General features: G+C 41.5%; 1 protein-coding gene across 5 annotated transcripts in view; it reads right to left on the bottom strand.

Annotated features, from left to right (window-relative positions):
• HERC1 (HECT and RLD domain containing E3 ubiquitin protein ligase family member 1) overlaps window positions 1-25,410 on the bottom strand; it is a 3,987,333-nt gene that overhangs the window by 41,566 nt on the left and 3,920,357 nt on the right. For all 5 annotated transcript variants that reach the window (XM_044077739.1, XM_044077741.1, XM_044077740.1 and 2 more), the window contains exon 77: window positions 8,429-8,734. In XM_044077739.1, the coding sequence (XP_043933674.1) occupies window positions 8,429-8,734 (306 nt within the window). The remainder of the gene's footprint in view (window positions 1-8,428; window positions 8,735-25,410) is intronic.

The raw sequence follows: 25,410 nt of genomic DNA, 5'->3' as shown, positions 1-25,410 counted from the left end.
TTATTAGCTGTTTTGCAAGGTTACGGAGCTGTTTATATTGAAGCAGGGTATTGGGCAGTTTATTATTTTGGTAGAGCTTCCAAAGTTTGTCCCTTTGGTGCATGACCTGTTTTGTTTGTTTGGATAGCCATTTAGCTATGTTAGTTTTTATTCTTTTATATCTTAGAGGGGCTAGGGAGTTTAGAGTGTCGAGGAAGACAGAGTTGAAGTAGTCTAAGGCTTTGTCAAAGGGAAGGGTATTTAGAGATTGCCAGTTCATTTGTTTGAATATGTCTGAGACAGTTGTAGGGTTAAAGTTAGTGAGGTTACGACTGTGAATGTATTGATGCTGGTATGGGGAAGAGTTAGTGGAGCGATGGATGAAGGCTGGGAGGTGGTCACTAATGGTATCAGGAATTGTGCCAGAGTTAATTATTTTGTTAGGATTTGAGACTAGAATCCAATCTAAAATGGTTCCAGGGGAATTTGTTGTATTTGGCCGAGTGATAGTGTGGATTAATTGGGTAAAGTTGTAGAGATTGATGGATAGGGATGGTGAGGGGCTGATGATTTTATTCCAGTCAATATTAATGTCTCCTAAGATATAAGTTTCATAGTTAATTTTGGTGGATGTCCATAGGAGAATTTCTTTGAGAGTTGAACTATTGTTACCAGGTGAGATATAAAGGGCAATGAAGCATATATTTTTGTGCTTGTTTAGCTTTAGTAGTCCAGCAGTTAGTTCAGTGTTTTGGAATTGTGGGATTGGAATTTGGAGGGGAATTAAGTTGAGGAGGTTAGAGTAGACTAAGGCAGTGCCGCAAACTTTTTTAACTAGTCGGTCATTTCTGAGAATATTAAATCCTGGGGGCAGGATCTCTGAATAGGAGATGAAAGGTTTAAGCCATGTTTCGGATACAGCTAGGATGTGAGGTTGGTTGTGGCTTAGCCAAGTGTGGAATTGGTGGGTTTTGTTACTAAGACTCTGTGTACTGATGGTGAAGATCGTTAGGTTATTAATATGGGAGGGAGAAGTTGAGGGTTTGGTGTTGTTGTTACAGTGTGTAGGACCAGGGTTGGGATGGATATCGCCGGCAAGGATTATGTTGTTATAGGCAATATCCTTTAGCCATTTCGGTTTGCTGGGTATGTGTTTAGGGAGAGTTGAGAGTAGATTAGGTGACAATATCTTAGTTTGCAGGGGAGGAGGAAGATTTTATGGTGGAATAGGTACATTGAGTTGTGCTAAATGAGAAAGGGGGAGACAGAGAGGAAATGAGGGTAATAGTGAGGATGAGGTGGGATTAGTGTGGTGGTTACTTTTGTAGGTAATATTGGGCAAGTGGAGGAGGAATATGAGCTAGCATAGAATAAGGGAATTAGGAAAAGAGAAAAGAGGCAATGGACATGGAGGGTGTGGTGATTTATGGAGACCATGTCAAAAAGGAGACAAAGAGATACGTGTGGATTTGTAGGGAAGAGAAGGCTGTGGAAGAGAGGGGGTTTTACAAGGAGAAGGAGGTACAGTAGGAGTTAAGTGAGAGTGGAGGAGGGAATGGGAGATGGGTGGAGTATAAGTGGAAGAGTATAGGTGTGGAGGCAATTGGGAGGTGTTGTGAGGTGGACAGGTACTGGGTAGTGTGGGTAAGAGGGAGGGGCAAGAGAAGAATAAAGGTAACTTCTCTGGGGGTGGGTGGGAATTGGGGGTAGGGTAGGGGAGCGGAGTGAGCCCGCAGGGCGAACGGAGCGGGAAGAGCTGCAGAGAAGGTGACTGGCAGAAACCAGCCAGCTATGGGATAAATGAAAGACTCTATGTGAAATACTGAACCAGCAAAGGTAGGTCTGGGCTGGAGAGTGTGAGGGGAGAAAGGCAGTAGAGCAAAGCACAGGGTAGAGCCGGCCAGAGGGGTAAGTGGAGAGAGTAGGGGTTGTTCAGGAGAGAGAGTAGAATAGGAAAGAGGGTAGACTTATAGGAAAATGGAGGAACAGTGCCACCTAGTGGTACAAAAAGTATGTGTCATATAGCTTAGAGGGTAAGAGAGTAAAGGGGCAAGCCAAAAAAAGAGCTCAGTAGGCTGCTTGGCTAGCGCAGGAAAAGTTCAGGCACTATGGTAGTAAGCACAGGTGGTAATTAAGTTAACAGATGACAGTACATACACTTTATATATCTTGAGAGGGGCTATCTGTTCGAAGCTCTTCGAGGAGTTCTAGCAGAGTCTTGCTGTAGAATCTCTTATAGGGGAAGGTTTCAATGGATGTAGTGAAGGGGTGGAATGTAGCATGTACAGCTGTAGAGAGAAGAGCAGAATAATACAACCATTAGTAAAGCAGGGGAGAGGGAAAACAAACAGGCATAGAAGGCTACAGAAAGAGAAAACACAGTAGGCTAGAGGAGAAAGAGAATGAGACTAGATTAAAGGAGGGAAGAAGGAGTATAGAGAGAGCAGAGAGAGACAGTGGAGAAAATAGCAGAACACCAGTGTAGAGAGCTAATAATACAGCAATCAGGGTAAACCAAAACGTTTGTAGCACTTGTTAAATGAAAGCAGTTGCTACTTTAAGGCAAATAAGCAAGTAGGTATTAATGTTTACATCAGTTGTAGCACTTGTTAAATATAAGCAGTTGTTGCTTAAGGCAAAAAATCAGGTAGCTATTTTACTGTTATCACAATTTTTAAATAACACAGTAGAATGCGTCAGGACAATTCCAGGTGGTAATGCCAGTAAATACAATAGTTCGTGGACTACAATGTTTGAATAGCTAGTTACAAAAATGTACTTCAGCCCTAATTATAGTTAAACAGGGGATGAAACGACAGCTGTAACGATGCAGAGAAATAGCATTTAATTTATGGCAAGTAGCTTGTGATACCAGGTAGCAGTCAATGCTTAAGTCGCAGCTATGACTCCATATCAGTCGGAGGATGCTTCGCTAAGTTTGAGCGAAGTATCGAGCTCAGAAGTGTGTTTTGCAACCCTATCTTGAAACAAGGTTGACTAATGGTAATAACTCAGGAGTCCAAATGCAATAAAGACTAATGGTATTACTGTTTCGTTTCCCTTGGTTCCATTATACTGGATGCAGGAAATGGGGCTTTATTATACACGTTAAGTGATACTTCGCATTAGAACATACCCAATGGCAGAAAGGCTTTTGGGTATCCCAGAGGAGAGGTGAGGAGCCCTTGAGGGACTGCAGGCAGTATAAGGGGCGAAGCGGTCAGCAACAGTGGCACAATTAAACCGCACTAGGTTATATCATAAATCTACATAGGCGAGTTGGAATTAGGGGCTAAATCACGGCACTAGGTCCAAGAGTAGATAATAAAAACATTGCTCTGAAGCCCACCTACACAGCGGCGCTTCCAGACCACTCTATGGGCATGTAGGAAGTGATTACAGAGCCAACAGAGTAAAAGCAGTACAAGTTATGAAAGCAGCTGCAGATAACAGGGAATAAGCTACTAATTCACGGGCAATGTTTTTTATATGAAGAAGTTCAAGTTAATATACTGGATGAAAAGCACTTTATTTTATTCATTAAGCACACTTATTTCATTTGGAGTCTACTGTTTTACTTGCCTGAACCAGTTGCCAGTGTTTTATTTTTGGTTTGTCTTTCGTTTCTGAGTTTTACAGGGCTTGAACATTGTCTGGAGCTGGCATCTCGAGAATGGCTGTTTGCTTTGAAGGGTCTGGTCATAAGCATGTACTAGTACATAAATGACCATCATAGGTAACTTCTTGTAGCCTGAATTTGCATTTCTGTGAGTTGATGTGCCCTTTCTAGAACTTTTCTGAGGTTTCTGTCATGTTCTGCTTCATCATGACCTCCTACATCCTACTAGTATGTTGTCTACTATGATAGCAGAAGGATACCCAAAAAAATTGCTCCATTGCACATTAAAAACTTCAGTTGCAGAATTTATCTGGCATTCTCAAAAATCTGTACCTGCCAAATAGAGCACTGAAAATAGTTAGCAATGAAGATTTCTTATCAAGTTGAATTTGCCAAAATGAACTCTCTGCATCTAAGACAGAAAACATAGTGGCATTTGGCATCATGGCTATGACTTCTTTGACTGTGTGCATTGGATGATGAGGTCTTTTTAGTGCTTTGTTCAAGTCTCGTGGATCAATACATATTCTAATGTCATCTGAGCTTTTTTTTATGAGCTACCACAATGGAAGATACACATTCAGTTGGAGTTTCAACTGGGCAAATCACAATTTGTCACACCATTTTATCTAACTTGTCTTTGACTCTGTCCTGCATGGCTACTGGAATTTTATGTGCTAGCCTGATAAGTGGACTGACCTCTGGGTCTAATTTCATGGAGTACATGACTGGAAGTTTGCCAGTTTGTCTTCAAAAAGATCTGCATAGGTAGAAAAAATATGCTGGGCGAAATTAGAGTAGTGGTCTTTTAAGCTAACATGGTGGACTTCCATACTAAATGAAAGCAGTCCCATTTTCAAACAGTCTCTGAGCCCTAATAATGACTGGAAGTGCCACTTGACCAGATAGAATAACAAGTCGTAGCTTCTCCCAGCAGAGTAACATGAAAGCACTACTGAGCCTTAACTATGAATTTCTTCACCTCCATAAGCAACAAGCTTCGTGCACCTTGCCAGATCAAGCCTTTCACCATGACACAATCAAGCAAATGAGTCTGCTGACATAACATTGCACTTGGAACCTATATCAACTTTGAGCTCTATGGGTTTGTCATTTATCCGAAAAGTACAAAATACTTCATTCTTTGTCCTTAAATCTACTGCATTAACTGTTTCATGAAGCACTGACACACCATCAACATAAAGAGTAGGGTTTGCAGCTCTCTAATTGATCAACTCTATTCTTAAAATGTTCCCTCTTTATAAAAGAATGTGTGCCTTTTGATTTACAAAACATCTGAAATTATTCCATTTATTGCATTTGTGCAATTGCTGACCAAAAGCTAACCATTTTTCCCTTTTGGATTCATGACTTTCACCACAATTATGACAGTTGCCAAGGAAACTAGGTCGGGGACCATGCTTTGAGCTAGCTGACTCCCTCTTATGCTTCACTGAGACTGTGCGAACTCTGGAACTTGCTAGAAAGTTCTCGGGTTTACCAGGGGCTACAGTTGCTGTCATGTGGTTGGGCCTGTTTCTTTTAACTACATGCTGCATACTATCAACATGAGCTTTATTACTGTGCCTTCTAGAGCTGTTCTCACTTGTGAGCATATCTGTGTGCCTTTCTGTGAGCTGGTATATCTCACAAATCTCAATGGTTTTACTCAAAGTTAAATCACTGTCATGAAGCAAAAGCCTTCTCACAGCATTATCTTTAATACCACAAACAAGCCTGTCTTTTATCATCTCATCCCTTAAGTCACCAAATTTGCACGTTTTAGCTTTACTTCTCAGGTCAGTTATATATGTTGCAAAAGTTTCACCAGGCTTTTGATCTCTTGTGTAAAATAAGTACCTTTCCATTGTAACATTTGCCTGGGGGTTACACATTTCTCTAAATTTATGTTTTAAGAACTCAGGGTCCTCCCTTGACTCAGCCTGTACAACAACATGACAGTTTCCCCCTCTCCTGTATAGATAGCAGGTGTATACACAAATGAAAGTTCCCTTTCTGTGGTTTCTCACCCAGCTAAATTAAGTAGAATGAATACTTTTGTACGGTCATCTTTATCAGAAAATGCAGTTTGTATGAAAATGTCGTGCTCTTTCTCAAACACTCTCCAGTTCTCAGCAATACACAAGTTCACTGGATTTTCGAAATCTATCTGCCATGCGCACACAGTATGTAAAAACACACAGAGAGTATGGCCCTTGTAATTATGTATGAACAAACTGTTCTGTGAGCTTGTAATAACATTCAAATGCACAATAAACTCCTCGAAATGCTGTACTTTGTGAAATATGCTTTGTAATGGCTTTATTCTGCGAAATATGCCCTGTAATGGCTGTACGTTTGCGAAATAACTTTACTGTAACACTGCACAAACATGCAAACACTTTATACACTTATGATAACTCGGACATCTTTGCTCAATACAAAAAATACATACTTCACGAAAATGCAGTCATTTCCCATTATTTTATTTGTTTTATGCAATTCAGACTTTATTTCAAACATTTCCCATAGTAATTTGAATATTTTTATCAACAGCATACAAATTGGTTTATGCGAATATCATTTAGAACATTCTGTATGCCTCGTTTCATATTATGCAAATAAGAAATAGTGCTGAGTAAGTTTTAATACCTGAAATCCATTTCTAACCTATTTTACAAAGTATGTACATTTTAGGGATGACTCACTCCTCTATATTGTTCCAGTTCCAAGCAAGTGCCTTAAGTTGTTTTAGCCAAGCCACATTTAACTTCATGCCCTTTAGACATCCTGCTTCTGACACCATGTCACTCGTTCGTCTCAAGCATAGATGACACTCAAACATAGATGACAAGCAGGTGAGGTATCATTCAGATGCTTTAATATATAGAAACACATCAGGATAGACAGCAGCATCATAAAATACAAACAAACTAGTTAACAGATGGACCTTATGTATGTATATACATGCTTGCATCTTAACATCTTATTACAAAATGGCAGTCTAGCTTGCACATGCTCAGTATTTATACACTTGTGCATGCCATGGATAGCGTCTTAATGGTACATACGCACACACTGGTCTACATGTACCTCGTTGTGTGTTTTTTCTTGACAAGAAACTTTCAGATTTGACAGTCAAAATGACTTAACAGCAATTGACTCAAGTGTCATGAGACTTCATTCAGCCCTAACATGCTGTGCATTGAGAAAACTGACTAGGATAGAAATGCCACAAGAAACTGCTTAGTTATCCTTTTATAATAGGCAGATGTAAGGAGGTCATTCCGTCTGGGAAATACAATCGAGGGAAAAGAAACACTGAGTTTAGGGTGTAGCTGTCTTTTAATAACATGAAAAAATGTGACAGATAAAAAACACAGCACCCTCCCACATTATGGAATAAGCTTTCACTTACAATAAGAAGTCAGTTGTTAACCTGTTTCAAAAATGAACGTGTGTATATATAAATATATATATATATATATATATATATATATATACATATGTATATATAGATATATATATATATATATATATACACACACACATATATAACACACAGACACACACACACTTAGAAGAATGCACAGATAAGCAAATAGCTTTCTGGTTGGTGTAATTGAACAAAAGTCAAATTATGTTATTAGGTGTATATTGTTTTTTGGGGGTAAACGTGTTTGTGTTTTTGTTGGGTGGGTTTTTGGTGCAGCTTTTTTTTATGAGTGTTTCTTTTTGGGAATAATTGTCAGTACTGTTCTCTTTGTGGGCTAGCAATGACTCAGGTTTTTAGGGAGATTACTCCCTTCTTTAAGCTGATTCAATCGGGGAGTTGGCATATTTAAATCCATGGGGATTTGGAAGTGCAGAGGGACTTGGCCCCTGCAAAAGATTTTTTTTATTTTTTATATTTTTATTTTCAGTTTCGATCTTTGATGCTACAATCATCTCTCTCTCTCTGTGTATGTATGTGTGTATATATATATATATATATATATATATATATATATATATATATATATATATCTCTGGGCATGTGCTGAGAAGGGATGCTGAGTATATTGGAAATAAGATGCTAAGGATGAAGCTACCAGGTAACAGGAAAAGAGGAAGGCCTAAGATGAGGTTTATGGATGTGGTGAGGGAGGACATGCAGGTGGTTGGTGTGACAGAGCAAGATGCAGAGGACAGGAAGAAATGGAAACAGATGATCCGCTGTGACGACCCCTAACGGGAACAGCCGTAAGATGATGATTATATATATATATATATATATATATATATATATATATATATATATATATATATATAAAACATATATATAAAATGTATTTACATATATACACAGATTTCTAACTATAAAGAGACATATATATATATATATATATATATATATACACACATACATATACACACACACACACATATATATATATATATATATATATATATATATATACACATACATATACACACACACACACACACACACACATATATATATATATATATATATATATATATACACATACATATACAGACACACATACATACATACATATATAGTAAAAATTCAAACATGGTGTTAATACACTCAAGTTTCTTGAAGGAAAGTAGGTTGCAAACTTGACTGTCAAACACACGTGCATCTGTACCAAGTGGGTGGCATAACTGGAATGTATATTATTACCCCAATTTCTTTTCACCTTGAACTCAGCGGGACATAATCTCTTTCACCTTGAAATTATGTAACACATTTCTGATGATTCTTCAAACTCTTTACATAGAAATTCTGTACAGCAATGAATGTGACATAAGAAAACTTCTTACCCGATCAACTTTCATGATTTGGAACCTTTGAGAAATGTCTGCTGGGTTAGCGGGCAGGCGGGAGCGTCCAGAAACAAATCTCATAAACAAGACTCTCTCCTCATTGGAAAATTCTTCTAATGTTTGCCAAAACCATTGTACCAACTGGTGCTGTTCATCCACTTCTCGATAGCGTACTACCTTCTTCAAAACATCTACAGAGATTTCTGGCATCCCACACACCATTTGTTCTAGATGTTTGGCAGTAAGGAGAGACAGAAGAGGCACAGGGATAATCCAAGACATGCCCTCTCGTACTGCTGCCACCTGACAAAAACATATACACACTCTGTTAAACTATGAATAGCATGTTTCTACTTAAAAATCCTGTATGAGTGGGAACACTCAAATTCAAAAGCTTTAACTGATATACTTTAAAAATACAGACCTATATCTTTTTTTTTTTTCTTTTTTGCATAGTGGGAAACAGTAGATCAGTAAACTACACCACAAGCTTTACATACTACCACATTTCTAGCAGATGGCATGCTTGTCCTATTTAATTTCCTCCTAAAGTCTGTGCAAGTGAACATTCCAATCAGCAGATAAAGATAAAGATATGGAACTCCCTTCCTAACTCCATTCTCTCAATCTTGTCCACTAAGCACTTTAAGCTATCACTTAAAGCTTATCTAAAAAATAAGTGGCTATGTTCCTGTACTAACCCCTCGTGAATGCTCTGATACATCACAGTATACCCCAGCCATATCCAACGTCTTCCCCGGTGTTTAATCTTTTATTCCTATTGGCCCGTCTTAACCTTGTATCTTGGCATAAGTCATACTTTACAAATAGTACCAGCTATGTTCAAAGCCTAGGTTTTGTTCACATGATGTAGCAAATTTGTATTTCCTTATGTATACTATATTTTATTTCATACTTTGATTATTTTATTGATTACTGTAATTCGTGCATTAAAATTTACTGTTACTCATGGAGCATTTCTCTCCGGGGCTCCGCTGAAAAAGTACCTGTGTCCAGTCGGACCTTCCTGGTAAACAAATGTTAAATAAATACATGTGTGCATAAATTATATGCATGTTATTATTTTTCTGTGTGATTATGTATGCAATTTTACCTTTGGAGCTTTTCTCCTCGGGTCACCACTGAAAATGGGTTACTTGCTCAGTTGGACTAACCCAGTTAACAAATGTCAAATAAATAAATGTGCGACACCATTCAGTAAAAAAATGAATAAAGAAAAAATCAGAATCCCATGCATCCAAAAATATAAAAATACAACAACAATATACAGATGCATATGTCTAGAGCTTAGGAATGTAGATGGAAGCTTAAACTATCCTTGGCAACAATACAACTTAAAAATACACACTGCTGCAAGCTGTGATACCTCTCCCCCAACAGCTAGAATGGTTTGTGAAAAACAGTGTAACTGACTGACTTGTAGATACTTCAAAACATGAGGAAGAAATTCATTTGTTACAATGATTGCTAGTACATTCATGAAAGATCATGCAGAACCATTCCTTATGCATAACATAACATCTCCAAGATTTCTGTCAGAATAGATTGCAACCAAAACATGTATTGACTCCAATTTGCAATAATTTTGGGTTATAGATTCATAGACTGCTACTAGGCTAATGATCGTGGGGGCCTTTCTAAACATAGCCAAGTTTTCCTGAAATAATAATGAGGTCCTATTTCAAAATAAGACATTGAGAAAAAAGGGCATCATTATTCTTTTAGGAAAACTTGGCTAAGCTTCATTAACAATTGCTAATACCTGCAGTTCGGAAGGCTACTGCTCAGGTAAATATTCATATACATAGTGCCACAAGATAATGCTGTCTGTTTGTGGTGTCCTCCTTTAATAAAGAATTACAATTTTTTAAGCAATGAACTATCGCAAAGAAATAAAACAGAAGACACTTACTGGTTGGGAGTAAGCAAAAATAATCACATACATCAAAGGTTATGTGGAAGATCAACAGCAGAACTTAAACAAATGTGAAAAGGTACGACCATGCATATTAAACACTGCATAAGAATATGAAGAACTACTGAGAATATGTCAAGAATGACTGAGGTACATTTCATACAAGTTTTTACATACATAGCTTAACTCCAGGTGCTGAAAGTACCTCGATTAACAGGTCTTACTTTGAGTGGAGGGGAGGCAAACATTTGACAACTATAACAGAACACTGATGATCCAGAGGGAACCAGAATGTAAGAAAATACCACTGTTGTTGACGGGTCTTGATGCTGAGAAGGCATTTGACAGAGTAATCTGGGACTTTATGAGCAGGGCAACGGAATAATTTGCATTTCCTGAAAAAAATGATAAGGTTGACTAGGGGGATATATGAGGTATCAGAGGTGAAAATTAAAGTGGGTGGGGTCCTCTCTGATAATTTCTGCTTGAGCAGAGGAACCAGGCAGGGGTGTCTTTCCCCTTTGTTGTTTGCATTACACAGAACCACTGGCAATGAAAATAAGGGACTCAAATTCAAGGAAATAATTGGGCATGGTATTCAAGAAAAGTTGGCTCTATTTGCAGATATTACTTTATACCTGACAAAACCAGAGAAAATTACAGTGTTGTGGAACATACTGAGACAGTTTCAGACATTTTCAGGATGCAAAATTAATGAAGCTAAAACAAAGTCAATAGTGGTAAATTATGTACCCACAAATTAACTGATTCAGCAATATCCATATTCATGAGGACATGATAAAACGAAGTATGTAGGAGTATGAAATAAAATTATTCTGATGTGGCAGCTAAGGATATGTGGGAAGAGACTAACCAAAAGATAATACAAAAACTGACAAAATGGAAGCTATGTTATATGGATATGGATAATAAGATACAAGCAGTTAAAATGTTTTAGTCCCTTTAGTCTTTTACACAGGTCCGGCATATATTATCAACCAGAGGAGAAGTTCTGGATAGCAATTAATCAAGAGCTTTAGGACTTTGTCTGGGAAAGGAAGACAGCAAGAGTCAGGTGGGCTAAAGTGATTCTTCCAGTAGAACAGGGCGGATTGGGATTACTCAATCCGAGAGGGTATTTCAGAGCTACACAGTTAAGGCTCCTATAAATAGCACAAGTAGAAAAAAAAGAAGTTATGTACTCACCATAACGTTCCATCTGAGTAGTTCTACTTCATTTGTCTTCAAGCTGTGGGATACCGGATCTGAGCCAGCAACTTTACTAGCATCTGCTCAGAGCTTCAAGCTCCTCCCCTTACCCATAATACACCTCACTACCTTCCATCCCCCAGATCGAGTTTGTTGAACCTTGTACTGACAACCCGACCTGAAAAATACTTGTGACCTACAACTGCAGCCCATAGGCTGTTCATATGCCAAGGTCTGGGGGAAGGCAGGAGGGATGGTTGAAGACAAATTAAGTAGAACTACTCAGATGGAACTTTATGGTGAATACATAACTTCTTTATCTGAAGTAGTTTACTTCATTTGGTCATCAACCTGCGGGACAGAGTCCCCAGCTACTCAACTCCTGGGAGCCCCTCATGGAAGGATACTCCAGAACACCACAGAACCCAAAGGATGCTCTCCTTCTGGAAGTCAAATCCAATCTGTAGTGAGAAATAAATGTACGAGATGAGGACCAAGTAGCCGCAGAACTAATATCATCTAAAGACACTCTAGACCAAAAAGCTGCAGACATAGCCATTGATCTAGTGGGATGAGCTCTCACCTGACCTGAGGAGACATGCCTCTGTCCTTATAGACCTAAAGGATACATGAAGAAATCCATCTAGCAATAGTGACCTTGGAGATAGGTTTCCCCAAAAAGGGTTTATAGGAGGATACAAACAATTGGTCAGATTTACGGAAATGTTTTGTCCTGTGTAAATAAAATTGTAACTGTCTATGAACATCCAGCAAGTGGAGTATGTACTCAATCTTGTTAGTAAAATTAGGAAAGAACACAGGCAAATTGATGGTCTGATTAATATTGACTGGTGATGCCACCTTAGGAAGAAAGGATGGATTGGTCTGAAGCGAAACCCTATCTTTATGAAAAATCATATAAGGAACTTTGATGGACAAGGCCTGAAGTTCTGAGACCCTTCTGGCAGAGGTAATAGCCACCAGAAAAGCTGTTTTCCAAGATAAATATTTCAGATCTACTGTTGCTCAAAAGGCGGAGCGACCAGAGCTTGTACAACCATAGTAAGGTCCCAAAGGGGAACAGGATCCTTGACCGGAGGGGGGGGGGGTAACAAAAAGGTGCCTTTCATAAAGGCTTTACACAGTCTGGAGGAGGCTAAAGAGGAAGAATTCTTGCCCACATGAAAATGAGAAATGGCAGCCAACTGAACCGTGGCCATAGAAGAACCAGCTCTGTGTTGAAATATATCAGCTAGAAAATAAAGAATGGCGGAAATAGGAGCTGTTAAGGGGTCTAAACTCCTTTGAGAGGCCTAAAAGGAAAATTGTTTCCACTTGCTGCCGGAGCTGGAACAAAGGGTCGTCCCTCCAAAATGTCTGGAGAACACATCCACCATATGAGGGATGATCTACAGACTCGACTGAGTTGACCTGGATATGCCAGCGGCAGTCCCAACAGGGACCACTGTACAGCTCGAGTCCACTGTAGAATTCTAATATGTAACCAGGCACACGGGAGAAGAGTTATGGTTGCCGCCATCGAGCCTAAGACCCTCAACACCAATTCCGCCGTTGGGGGATGAGAGTGGTAGAACAGGGAGACATGCATCCTCAGATTTTGTACTCTCTCTGAGGTCAGGAAGATTTTGCACTGTAGAGTATCTATCCTGGCGCCAATGTAGTCTATCACCTGTACAGGTTCTAGGAGTGATTTGGATGCACTGATTGTGATCCCCAAACGCAGGGCAAGAATCAGGAAGTAATCCCTGGTTTGGGAGAGTAGATGCCTGGTGGGAGCAGTGAGGAGCCAATCGTCCAGGTACGGATAGACCTGAATCCCCTGAAGCCTCAGGTGAGCTGCTACCACCGCTATCACTTTGGTGAACACCCTGGGGGTGGTGGTGAGACCAAAGGGTAGGGCTCGAAACTGGTAATGATCGACTCCAAGCCGGAAGCAGAAGAACCTCCTGGAGCTTCTGTGCATCTTTATGTGATAGTAAGCATCCTGGAGGTCTAACGAGTACATCCAGTCGCTCTCTTGCAGGTACGGCATGATGGACTGTAGTGTGACCATCCGGAACTTCTCTTTGGCAACTGACAGGTTCAGTGTAGGAAGGTCCAGAATGGGCCTTAAGGCCCCGTTTTCTTTGGCACCAAAAAGAATCTGGAGTAGAAGTCTGATCCAGACCAATCTGGGGAGATGGTTTTGATGGCTTGTTTTTCTAACAGCTTGGAAATTTCTTGTGCTGCTGCCTCCCTTTGCATGGGTGGTACATCTAGGAGGTGTTTGGAAGACTTGGGCAGATCCGCAAAAGGGCTAGAATATCCTCTGGATATATGAAGCACTCAGTGGTCTGATGTTATGGACTCCCATACCGTTAGGTGCAAGGACAATCGTCCCCCGACTGCCTCCAGAGTAGAGCAGTCGGGCCACCCCTCAAGGTTGCTGCCTGGGTCTATCCGAGAAAGGTTCTCGAGACCCAAAATTCCTCGGACGCCGTCTGCCTCTGGGCCGGCATCCATTCTGTCCCCCTCTGCCTCTAGGGGAAGAGCCCTGAGTGTCCCGAGGAATACTGTGACTTCTGGAACCACACCATCTTTTCCCCTCTCTGGTTCCAGGAAAAGGACGTTTGGGGGTTCGAGAAGCGGATCGTGATGGCAGACAGTGTCTTCCCGTCCTTCTCACTCTGGACTAATGTCTCTTTGTCGGTCTTACCAAAGAGAATAGAGCCATCATAAGAAACATTGGCAAAGGACGGCGTGAAAGGTTCTGAAAATTGACATAATCTGAGCCAGGCATTGTGCCTCATGGACACGCCGGACCCAGCTGCCCTAGTCGCTCCTGGAGTAGCATGTATAAGGAGTCACATGGACGTATTGGAGACTGCTTTCAAAGTGGCCATCCTCACGGAGAACAAGAGCCTGTCCTCCTGCAACATGGACTTAGGGGGACACTCCTCCAGCTCCTTTACCAGGTTTATCTATTTCACTGTAATAAAAAAAGATGCAATGAAAAGTACAGTTTTGTACCTACCATAAATGTAGATGTTCGAAGATCCACATTGCTGCAGTCCTTACACTCGGGTAGTCCGCTGTCCTCGGTCGGCCCGAATATCAAAGTATAAGGCTGACGTCGGTCAAGGCGCATTTGACTGACATCAGGACGTCGGGGTACAAATGCGCATGACCGACGTCATATCCTCAGTCTTTTCTTGCCCCAGATGTCAGAAGACCCTAAAAATAAAGGTCAAAACCAAAAGACAGCAAACAACCAACCAACCACCCTTGCACTAACTATATGTACAATATATACAATATACACATTATGTACAACCCAACCCACACAACCACCTCTAACTGTAGAGGGGAAGGAAAGTATGCACTGAACTCCAAGTAGCTGCCTCCAAAATATCCTTGGTTGCCACACCCCTCAAAAAAGCTGTTGAAGTGGCAGTAGCCCTAGTGGAATGAGGCCTAATCCCAGCTGGAACTTCCTTGCCATGATGGGAGTAACAGAAAGCAATGCAAAACCCAATCCACTTAGAAATAGTTTGTTTTGACACAGGCTTGCCCTGAGAACTCAAAGCAAAAGAAACAAACAACTGCTGAGACTGCCTGAACCCTTTAGTTCTGTCCAAATAATAACGCAACTGCCTGTGTACATCTAAAGTGTGCAAAATCTTTTCCCCTTTATTTTGGGGATTTGCATAAAAAGTAGGCAAATGAATAGTTTGGTTTAAAGCCACACTAGAAACCACCTTAGGCATAAAGGAAGGATTAGTACGTAATGATACCCTATCCTTATGGAAAATCAAGAAAGGCTCAACCGCCATAAGGGCCTGCAATTCAGAAACCCTTCTTGCAGAGGTAATTGCCAACAAAAAAGCAGTCTTCCATGATAAATATTTCAACTCAGAAGTAGCTGCAGGCTCAAAAGGTTGTAGAGTGAGTTTCTCCAACACAAAATTGAGATACCAAGCAGGAGTAGGAGCTCTTCGTGGGGGTCTTATATTCTTTGCCCCTCTAAGAAATTGCTTGAACAAAGGATGAGAAAACAATGGTGGGTCACAATCATAGTGAGCGAAATTGCTGCAGCATGAACCTTAATAGAAGAGAAAGACAAACCTTTGTCCAGTAACTCAGTAAGATATTGAAGAGCCACACTCAAATTAGGCTCAGAAACATCAAAATCTTTTGCTGCACTCCAAAATAAAAATCTCTTCCATTTATCTGCGTACACTTTCCTTGTACTAGGCCTTCTAGCTTCCAAAATCACATTCAAAACTTGTTGTGGAAGTTGAGACCCTCTATGGTTCAAAACAGAATATGCCAGGCTGTTAGGTGAAGAGAGTGAAGTTTGACATTCAGCAAATGGCTGTCCTCCTGTGACAACAGGTGTGGAATCAAGGCAAAGGCCATGGAGGCTTCCGTACCAGACTTCTCAGTAATGGGTACCAGTGCTGTCGAGGCCAATCTGGAGCTATTAAAATCATCCTTGGCTTGTCCTGTCTGACCTTTAGAAGTACCTTTGGGAGGAGAGGCAGAGGAGGAAAGGCATACACATGAAGATTGCTCCAATTGAAAGAAAGAGCATCCACTTTCCAAGCTGTGGGATGACACCTTTTGTGCAAAACTTTGGCAGCTGATGGTTTAGTGGAGAAGCGAACAGATCTATGTCTGGAGTTCCCCATGACACTGTCAATTTCTGAAATACATGAGGATCCAATTTCCACTCGTGGGGATCCATAATTGTCTGCTCAACACATCTGCTAAGGAGTTCTGTGCTCCTGGCAGAAACCTTGCCTGAAGATTGAGCTGTAAACTGAGAGCAGTCTCCCACAAAATCATTGCTTGCCTGCATAGAGGATAAGAATCGTTCCCCTTGCTTGTTGATGTACCACATGACAGTTGTGTTGTCTGTTAGAATCAACACCTGCCCTGGAAGAAGTAAATCCTTGAAAGCTATTAATGCAAACTGGACTGCTAACATCTCCTTCAGGTTGATATGTAGATGCTGTAGTCTGGCAGGCCACTTGTCTTGTATCCACTTTCCATTTAGATGAGCTCCCCAAGCTTTGTCTGAGGCATCTGTCGTTAAAATCTGACTCGCCTCTGGCCGGGTCACAGAGAGTCCCTTGTTTAGGTGACATTCCTGAGCCCACCACAAAAATTCCTTTTGAATGCAAGGTATTATTTGAATGACAGTGTCTAGATCCTGGCAGTGCTGTGTCCATACATTTTTGAGATACAATTGCAGCTTCCTCATATGCAGTTTGGCATTGGGAAGCACCAGAATACAAGATGCCATGAACCCTAAGGCTTGAAGGACTGTCCTTGCAGTCAGCCCGGACTGATGAGATAGCTGATGGAAGTAAAGGGATAGACTCTTCTGTTTGTCCGGGGTTAAAAAGGCCATCTGGGATGCTGTATTCAGTCTCACACCCAGAAAGCACATGTCCTGAGAGGGTACTAGACTGGACTTTATTTCGTTCACAGAATACCCCAGGCATCTTAGCACTGCTATCACATATTCCAAATGCTGAAGAAGCTCTTCCCTTCCTTGAGCCAGAATCAGGCAGTCGTCCAAATAAGGATAGATCTGTATTCCTTTTAGCCTGAAGAAAGCTATCACTGGAGCCAGAACTTTCGTGAACACTCTGGGCAGTAGATAAGCCAAAGGGCAATGCAGAGAACTGATTGGGAGAAGGCCCAGCACGAAAACGTTGATACTTCCTGCAACTTAGTCTGATAGGAACATGAAGGTAAGCCTCCTTGAGATCCAAAGTTACCATCCAATGATCTTTGCCCAGCAGAGGTAAAAGCTGCTGTAACGTCAACATTTTGAACTTGGGAATGTCCAGATAAGTGTTGAGGGTAGATAAATCCAAAATTGGTCTCCACGTGTTCCCCTTCTTTGGTACTAGGAACAGGCGAGAATAAAATCCTAGGCCCACTTCTGGCATAGGGACCGGCTGTATGGCCCCTATTTGGAGTAACAGAGAAACTTGCTTGTGAGCCTCTATTCTTTGTTGAGGAGGAACGTCTGGCATGCCTTTGAAAGGAGGCAAGGTATGGAAATAAAACCTGTAACCGTGGTGTATGATATCCAATACCCATCTGTCTTGGGTAATTAAACTCCAATTTTCTTTGAAAAGTGCCAACCTTCCTCCCAAAGTTGCTGCCAGGCGGGAAGGCCCTCGCAGCTGAAAAGGTAGGTCATTGGGTCTGTTTACGAAAGGACTGACCCCTGCCCTCACCTCAAGACTGTGCAGGAGAACTCCCTGTTCTAGGCCTGAAAGAGCCCTGAGCTCTGCCCCTACCACGTCTAGATCTACCCCTAGACTGGGAATCATAAGAAGGATACGTCCACCCCTTAGTAGGCCAATTTCTACTAAACTTTGGAGGCTGGACCTGCAAAAATCTTTAACAGTCTGCATAGACTTAGCCTTGTCTTCCATTTTCTTTAAAACTGCCTCAACAGGAGGACCAAACAACACGTCAGATTGTAAAGGAGCATCTAAAATCCTTGTTTTAACATGTTCAGACAAATTTTGATCCCTTAGCCAGGCGTGCCTGCGAAGAACTGACCCAGTGGCAGCCACCCTAGACGAGGCCTGTACAGCATCAAAACCACATTGCAAAGAATGCTTATCCACCTGTTCAGAAACATGTACTAAATCTTGCAACTCTTTACAATCAATACCTACTGCCAGAGCATCAACCTTAGACTTCAACTGTGAAAGGAGATAGTTTTGGTATTTCAACATGTGAAACTGGCAATTCAAAGCCCTCATAGCAAGAATGGAAGAAGTATAAACTTTCTTTCCCCATCTATCCAAGGCCCTAGCCTCTTTGTCTGCAGGAACCGGATTCTTTACAACAGAAGCCTTAACACCTTTAGGCCCCTGGCTAACAGTTTCTGGGTCCACCCTAGGACTCTTAAAAAGATACTTATGAGCTTCAGGCACCCTGTAATACCTATCCGGCTTAACAGGAGCAGGAGGCAAAGAATCAGGATTAAGAGAAGCCTCCGAAAAAACATCTTCCACTACATCCAAAACAGGAGGTATAGCCAAAGGCCTATGCTGGGGTAAAAACAAAAATTCCCTAAGCCTTTTCCTGGAATCAGAGAAGTCCTGACCTTCCCACTTAAAATGCTCCCTCATGGAATGAAGAGTTTCTGAAAAAGAAAAATCCTCAGGAGGAGAAGCAGAAGGAGTAGAATCATCCACATCAGAATCAGAATAAGGAGAGTACTCCTGCAAGTCTTCAGCCGAAGACTCTGAAACATCTGAAGCCTGCTCAAAACCCCCCAGCTCAGGCTCCCTCCTAGGTCTCTTATCAGGAGGGGGCATAGAACCCTAATCAAAGTAATCAAATCTTCTGCCATTTTAAGCATATGCTTCTTGGGCACAGTTCCTGAAGAGCTAGGGGTAACACCAACTGAAGCTAAACCTGGCCTGCCCCTGGGAGAAGCCTTTGAAACAGAAGGAGAGGGCCTAGCCACCTTAGGAAGGGAGGGGAGTATAGTAACCTGAGAAGCCCCCTCAGCCTGACTTGCCTCCTGAGAGGCCACATCTTGCAATAATAAAGTCTCACCCTGGGAACACAAAGAAACCTCCGGTGGAGCCACTGGCTCCACCGACACCTCTAAAGAACCGGCGTCCGGTACAGACGGTTCTTCTAGCCTAGGCTTAACTGCTTTGTCCTAGCGCTTCTTCGAAGAAGTGGGCGTCGGAGCATCCAACGGCATTTTATAATTGCACCGCTTCCCAAAGACTAACCTTGCACAATCCAACCTTCTCTTTATAGTGCGTTTATTAAATCTAGCACAAGAGCGACAGCCAACAACGTCGTGCTCAGGCCCTAAGCAAGGAATACACAAAGTATGATAATCTCTATGCGGTATCTGTTTCCCACAAGAAATGCAATTATTGACTTTTTCTGACATCCGGTAAATCACTGAGGCAAGAAAAAACAAAATATTCCCAACGGGTACTTAGCCAACTTTGAACTCTGTCTGAAACTTCGAAATCGAAAAATCTCAGAACGCCAACCGGCACTTGCAATGCTGCTTCTGCATCGGACCATGCGGCAAAAAAGACTGAGGATATGACGTCGGTCATGCGCATTTGTACCCTGACGTCCTGATGTCAGTCAAATGCGCCTTGACCGACGTCAGCCTTATACTTTGATATTCGGGCCGACCGAGGACAGCGGACTACCCGAGTGTAAGGACTGCAGCAATGTGAGATGAAGAACATCAATATGCAGCCATGTTCTATTAGGCTAAAGACAATTCTGTAATTCCAGGTACAGGGGGAAGAAAAGGGTACTAACTTATTTCTCGATGTAATGCATTGCAATCACATTGGTCATTCTGATCTCAGCTATTTCTTCCCTGACCAAGGGACAAATGTGTGCAAGCTTCAGTGCAACACCTTAGACTAATGAATATGTATATTCACATAGCTTCCCCCACTCTGTATAACAGGGTGCATCCAAATGAATAAGAGGCAACTTTGGAAAAGGTTGTTGCATGAGTAACTAGAACAACTCCAGCCTGAAGAAACTCAGCCTGCAGGTCCCTACTCTTACATGATAATCTCTTCAGTTAAGATTTATCCAGCTATTTCTGTAGGATGGATCCTGGTACTGCCAAAATAGCTCCTCAAATGATGAACAAGACCCTGTACTCTGAAACTGTTTCCCTTCATAATGAAAGAATACTTGTGTAAAATCTTAACATAACCATAAATGCCCTTCTCTTCTATTAGCTGCAGTTTCCATAACGTGAGGGAGTCCACCTCTGGTTGACTCGTACGTCTGGTCATTTTACAAAAAGAAAAACTGCTACTGTGTAGGTACATGCATTGGCCCGCATCACTAAGTGTATATTGGCCATAAACAGACGGGTATAAAACAGATGACAGCATGCACCTGCCTCAGAACTGAATACTGCCAAGCACAAGCCTGAAGGAAGTGAGGCTCCAGAAGTCACGCAAGCATCAGGGGAAAGGCAGTATGGGAAACCATACTGCAGAATATAGAAGAGAAGGACAACTATGGTTATGGTAAGATTTTACACAACTATTCTATGTCCTTCTCTTCATATGCTGCAGTATCAACAACAAGAGGAAGAATGCCATAGCTCATGCAACAGAGGGATTAGGAGGAGGAGCAGAGACATTTTCCACAAAGCCATGCAGAACAGTCCTGGCAAATCCTGCTCTGGACCTGGAAACAGTATCCAATTTGTAATGTTTGGTGAAGGTGTGAAGAGAGGACCATGTAGCTGCCTCCAAAATGGAAGCTGTATCCATACCTTTAAAGAAAGCCCCAGGTGAAGACACCGCCATTGTGGAGTGTGCCTTAACCGTAAAGGAAAGATTTTTCCCACTGGCTGTGTAGCAGAAGGAAATGGCTCTAGAAATCCAGGAGGAAATAGTTTGCTTGGAAACAGGATGGCCCAAGACTCTTGGGTGATAGGAAATGAACAGCCTGTCCAACTTGCAGATGGGCTTGATCTTAGCCAAATAATATCTGAGCTGTCTGTGCACATCCAAAGAATGGGGAATTCTTTCACTAGGAGACTTTGGCAAAGGAAAAAAGGTAGGGACACTGACGGCCTGATTGATTCAAGGATAGCTCATTCACTACCTTGGGCATAAAAGTTGGGTTGATACGAAGGCAAACTCTGTCCCGATGGAAAACTGTGAAGGGGGAAATGCCATTAGGGCCTGCAGTTCAGAGACCCTGCTGGCTGAAGTAATAGCAACCAGGAGGACAGTTTTCCATGTGCAGTGTTATAGGGAAGAGTCCTTAGCTGGCTCAAAGGTGGCTAAGGTAAGCTTTTCCAGCACAAAATTAAGATCCCAAGGGGGAGGGATAGGTTTCCTAGGGGTCTGATGTGCAGGACCCCTTTCAGGAAAAGCTTGACTTCCAACCTGGATGCCAGGGGAGAAGTCAAAGGTAAACAAGCTGAAATGGCACATAAATGTGTCTTGATATAAGAATACGACAAGAAAAACAGTAGCAAAAGGTAATAAACAACCACTATGGGGTACTTATCTGAACACAGGTGAAGCATGAGTTAACTTTTCCAAGCGATTAATGACCGGAGCTGGTAGTCAAAAGGCGGCAGAGAAGTTCTGAGGTAAGAGCATGCTGATGTCTGCTTTATACCCAGTGTCCATTTATGGCCAACATACGCTTAGTGATGTGAGCTGATGCACTTACCTGCACAGTAGCAATTTAACTTTGGTAAAACGGCCAAACATACGAGTCAACTGGAGGTGGACTCCCTCACTCCCTCATGTTATGGAAATTACAGTACATGAACAGAAGGACATCAGAAGTGATGATGACTTCATGGGGTGAGGTGAATGGGAAGCCAGACTTGTTGGATGAGATGCTATTTAAGATTTTAGAGTTAAGATAGTACCACAAGAAAGAACTAAGCATAATCGTACTGTGCCTAGTCCAGACGTGGAATGAAGTCCAGACTGTAGTATTCAAAAGAATTTTAAAGAATATGCTAAGACAGTCTGCACTGCAAAGGTTCTGGATCTCCATGAATGAAAGAATGACTCAAACTTAATATTCAGAAGGGTCAACAATTACTTCCATTTCTTCCAAACACTGGATGAGACATGGACCATAAAGGTCACCGCATCTGAGTACGCATCTAGGTAAGATGTGTAAGAATCAGCGATTACCACTATGGCTGCCACTCTGATTCCCAATTCTTTGATTATATTGCTGACAGCCAATACAATATGCTTCTATTCGCCCAAGGTGACCAAAGACTACCAAAAACTTACAGAATCCACCATGACATTAAAAAAAAAAGAAAGAAAGAAAAATAGTCCAGAGAGTTTGCAGTCAATCCCACAAGTTGTTCCTTCTCCGTCAGAGTGAACTAGAACTTATCCCAGGTAAATGTCATTACTTTTTACTGAGGAAAAAAGTGTGTTGTCCTGACTAGAATTTGGTAATGGACTTCTTTTGAAGGGGTTTACATAAGCCCATGAACTCCAACAGCCTATAACTTAGGCAGGGGGTTGATGATTTTTTTTTTTAACTTGTTAATGAAATAAGTGAACTTTTCCTTCTCAAATATTTTCAGTTGTGTCCTAGGCTACATCTAGCTGTAAGAGTAAATGCAACATATATATGGATAATTCAGTGTAGCCAAACAACCACTGTGTTTTTAGAAGATGGCTGGAAACTGATGTACCCCAAAGTAGGGGCATAACAAGAAAAATGCCACATCATTCCCCTCCAAAAGGCACTGATATGAGGCTTAAGCAAGTCACTAAGTGCTGTCATGAAAAATACAATTAATGTGCAAATAATCTTGAAACTGAAATCTTTTCCCCCTATGTTTAGAATACTTAAAAGATCATACTAGAAGCCAGACAAATCAGGTTGTGAAAAATGTACTTCCTGCAAGTCTACCGTGAAAAATCAGTCTCCTTGGTTTAACAGGAGAAATGATTCTACAGAATTTAGTGTAACAAATGCATAATTGAATGACAATCTCCTCTTCTTTTGGTAATATGAATGAATGGGAGAACACCCCTTTCCCCATTTTGTTTTTTAGCAAAAGTCCTAATATGGGCCTCTGCAGAGGACTGCTCTATCCTGCTACAGGTTATGTGCACTATTAAGGAGGACAATGTACAGTGAATGTTACTGGAATAAAGGCTGCTGTTTGTTTCTGGTCTATGAGTTACAGCATTCAATAGCCCTGGATGATGTTTCCTCAATTTAAAAAACTTGAGGAAAACTCCCCTCTACAACCATTCCCCCAAGCATAGAACAGAATGATATATTTCAGTACCAAAACTTACAACTAGATTCCTGGGGAAGGGATCTCTTTATCCTTTGCTTAGGCTAAAAACTGCTTCTTGGGCTGCACAAACTGTTGCAGAAGAGGCTACATTAGATCTTGCTATGAATGATTTTTAGTCTGCTTTTCTTAGGAAACCTATTGGCTGAGAAACATGGGGCTTTCCTGGACTGGTAGTAATCACAGACAGACAATCTGTTACTCATAATCTTTCAGTCTGCCACTTTAAGTTTGATCACTGAACCAGATGATGACCAACTAAAAACACATTAACCTTCTGATAAACCCTCAATCAAGGATGATGACAGCAGTTTTATAATGCTGATGCTAAAAGGCTTTGCAGGTAGACTTACTTACACCCTCTTTGTCAGTATGACCCAGCTGGCTGCTGATCTGAATAACTATTGTGTAAGAAGAATGAATTTTGTCTTTACAAACTGATCTTCCTTGACCCCACCCAAGGAAGGTGTTGGCATTTCTGGACTGCTCTAGATATTAATGGTCACAGACAACTGCTGTGGCAGGAAAACAAATGCCTTTCATCTTCAGGCACAGACAAGTTGCCTTAGGGCATCTTTTATTACAGAATGTAAATTAACTCATCATAGCAATGAATTCTCTCATCTGAACTTTAAGATGTTTGAAGCACTCTCCACTTTACTGACCCATACTTCCCCACTGTGTTGTTAAGTTCCTAGCTGTAGATGTAGGTGCCAACATCCTAAGATGTATAACAAAATACTTACTTTGAAGTGAGAAGCAACCATAAGCATGCCTTTCATGCGTGGATTCTTCAAGGTCTTACTTGAAAATCAGTCATCTTGAGATGGAAGTATTGGTGTTCTTGGTGCCAAAGACAGCACAGATAATTTCAGAAGGGAATACCATGTGTCCAAGGTATTACAGAGACTAGGTCTGAAGCAGCCAAGAACTGGACAGAGCTACTACTAAGAGAAGCATTCAACATTGCAGTGAGTAGAAAGTTCAGTGGCAGACAGACCAAATCCTTCCTGCTACATAGAAAATGAGGAGAAAGTACAGTTTTGTACCTACCATAAATGTAGATGTCCGAGAGGAATGCATCTGCAGTCTTTACAAATGGGTTGTCCTGTCGTCAGGCAGCCCTTCGGTCGGCCGGATTACAAAGTCTGGGTCTGGCTTCGGCTGGTGTCGCACTTCACCCGACGTCATTGCGGCAGTTATTCGGGTATAAAGGCATCAGCCAACGCCATTTTCCTCAGTGTTTCTTGCCCCAGATGCCAGGTGCCCTCTTGGATGGCTAAATTTGGATAAATGCCAAGTTTCCAAATAATAGAGAGCAAAACACACAAAATAAGCATGTATGTACATATATACAAACAAATATACCATAATAGATCCCCCCCAAGCTAGCTGTAGATTGGCAAATACCCTAGGAGTACCTCAGAGGGGAAGGAGGGTGGGTAATCCTGACTGCAGATGCATTCCTCTCGGACATCTACATTTATGGTAGGTACAAAACTGTACTATGTCCTTCAAGGATGCATCTGCAGTCTTTACAAATGGGTAGAATACCATAGCTAAACTAGGGGAGGAGGAAATGAGAAGAGATTATGGTGTAGTCAGGATCCCTTGCAAAACAGCAGTGGCAAAACCAGCACGGGATCTAGAGTATAGAGGTAAGTTATAATGCTTGGCAAATGTATGCACGGAGGTCCAAGTAGCAGCCTCTATAATGTCCTTGGTAGCCACTCCTCGTAAGAAAGCTGTGGTAGTGGCTGTAGCCCTTGTGGAGTGAGGCCTGATGCTCTCTGGAGTTTTCTTTCCATGGTAGGAGTAACAAAATCTAATGCAATTTCCTATCCATTTGGAGATTGTCTGTTTAGAAATTGGTTTTCCTTCCTTTCCTGTTGCATATGCTACCAGAAGCTGGTCAGTTTTTCTATTGTTTTTTGTCCTGTCCAGGTAGTAGCGTAATTGTCTGTGTACATCCAAGGTATG

This window comes from Protopterus annectens, chromosome 7.part0 (assembly GCF_019279795.1).
Source record: "Protopterus annectens isolate FY-2018-M chromosome 7.part0, PAN1.0, whole genome shotgun sequence".
NCBI lineage: Eukaryota > Metazoa > Chordata > Ceratodontiformes > Protopteridae > Protopterus > Protopterus annectens.
The sequence above is the reverse complement of the archived record's forward strand: the minus strand, read 5'-3'. Positions and strand labels throughout refer to the sequence as shown.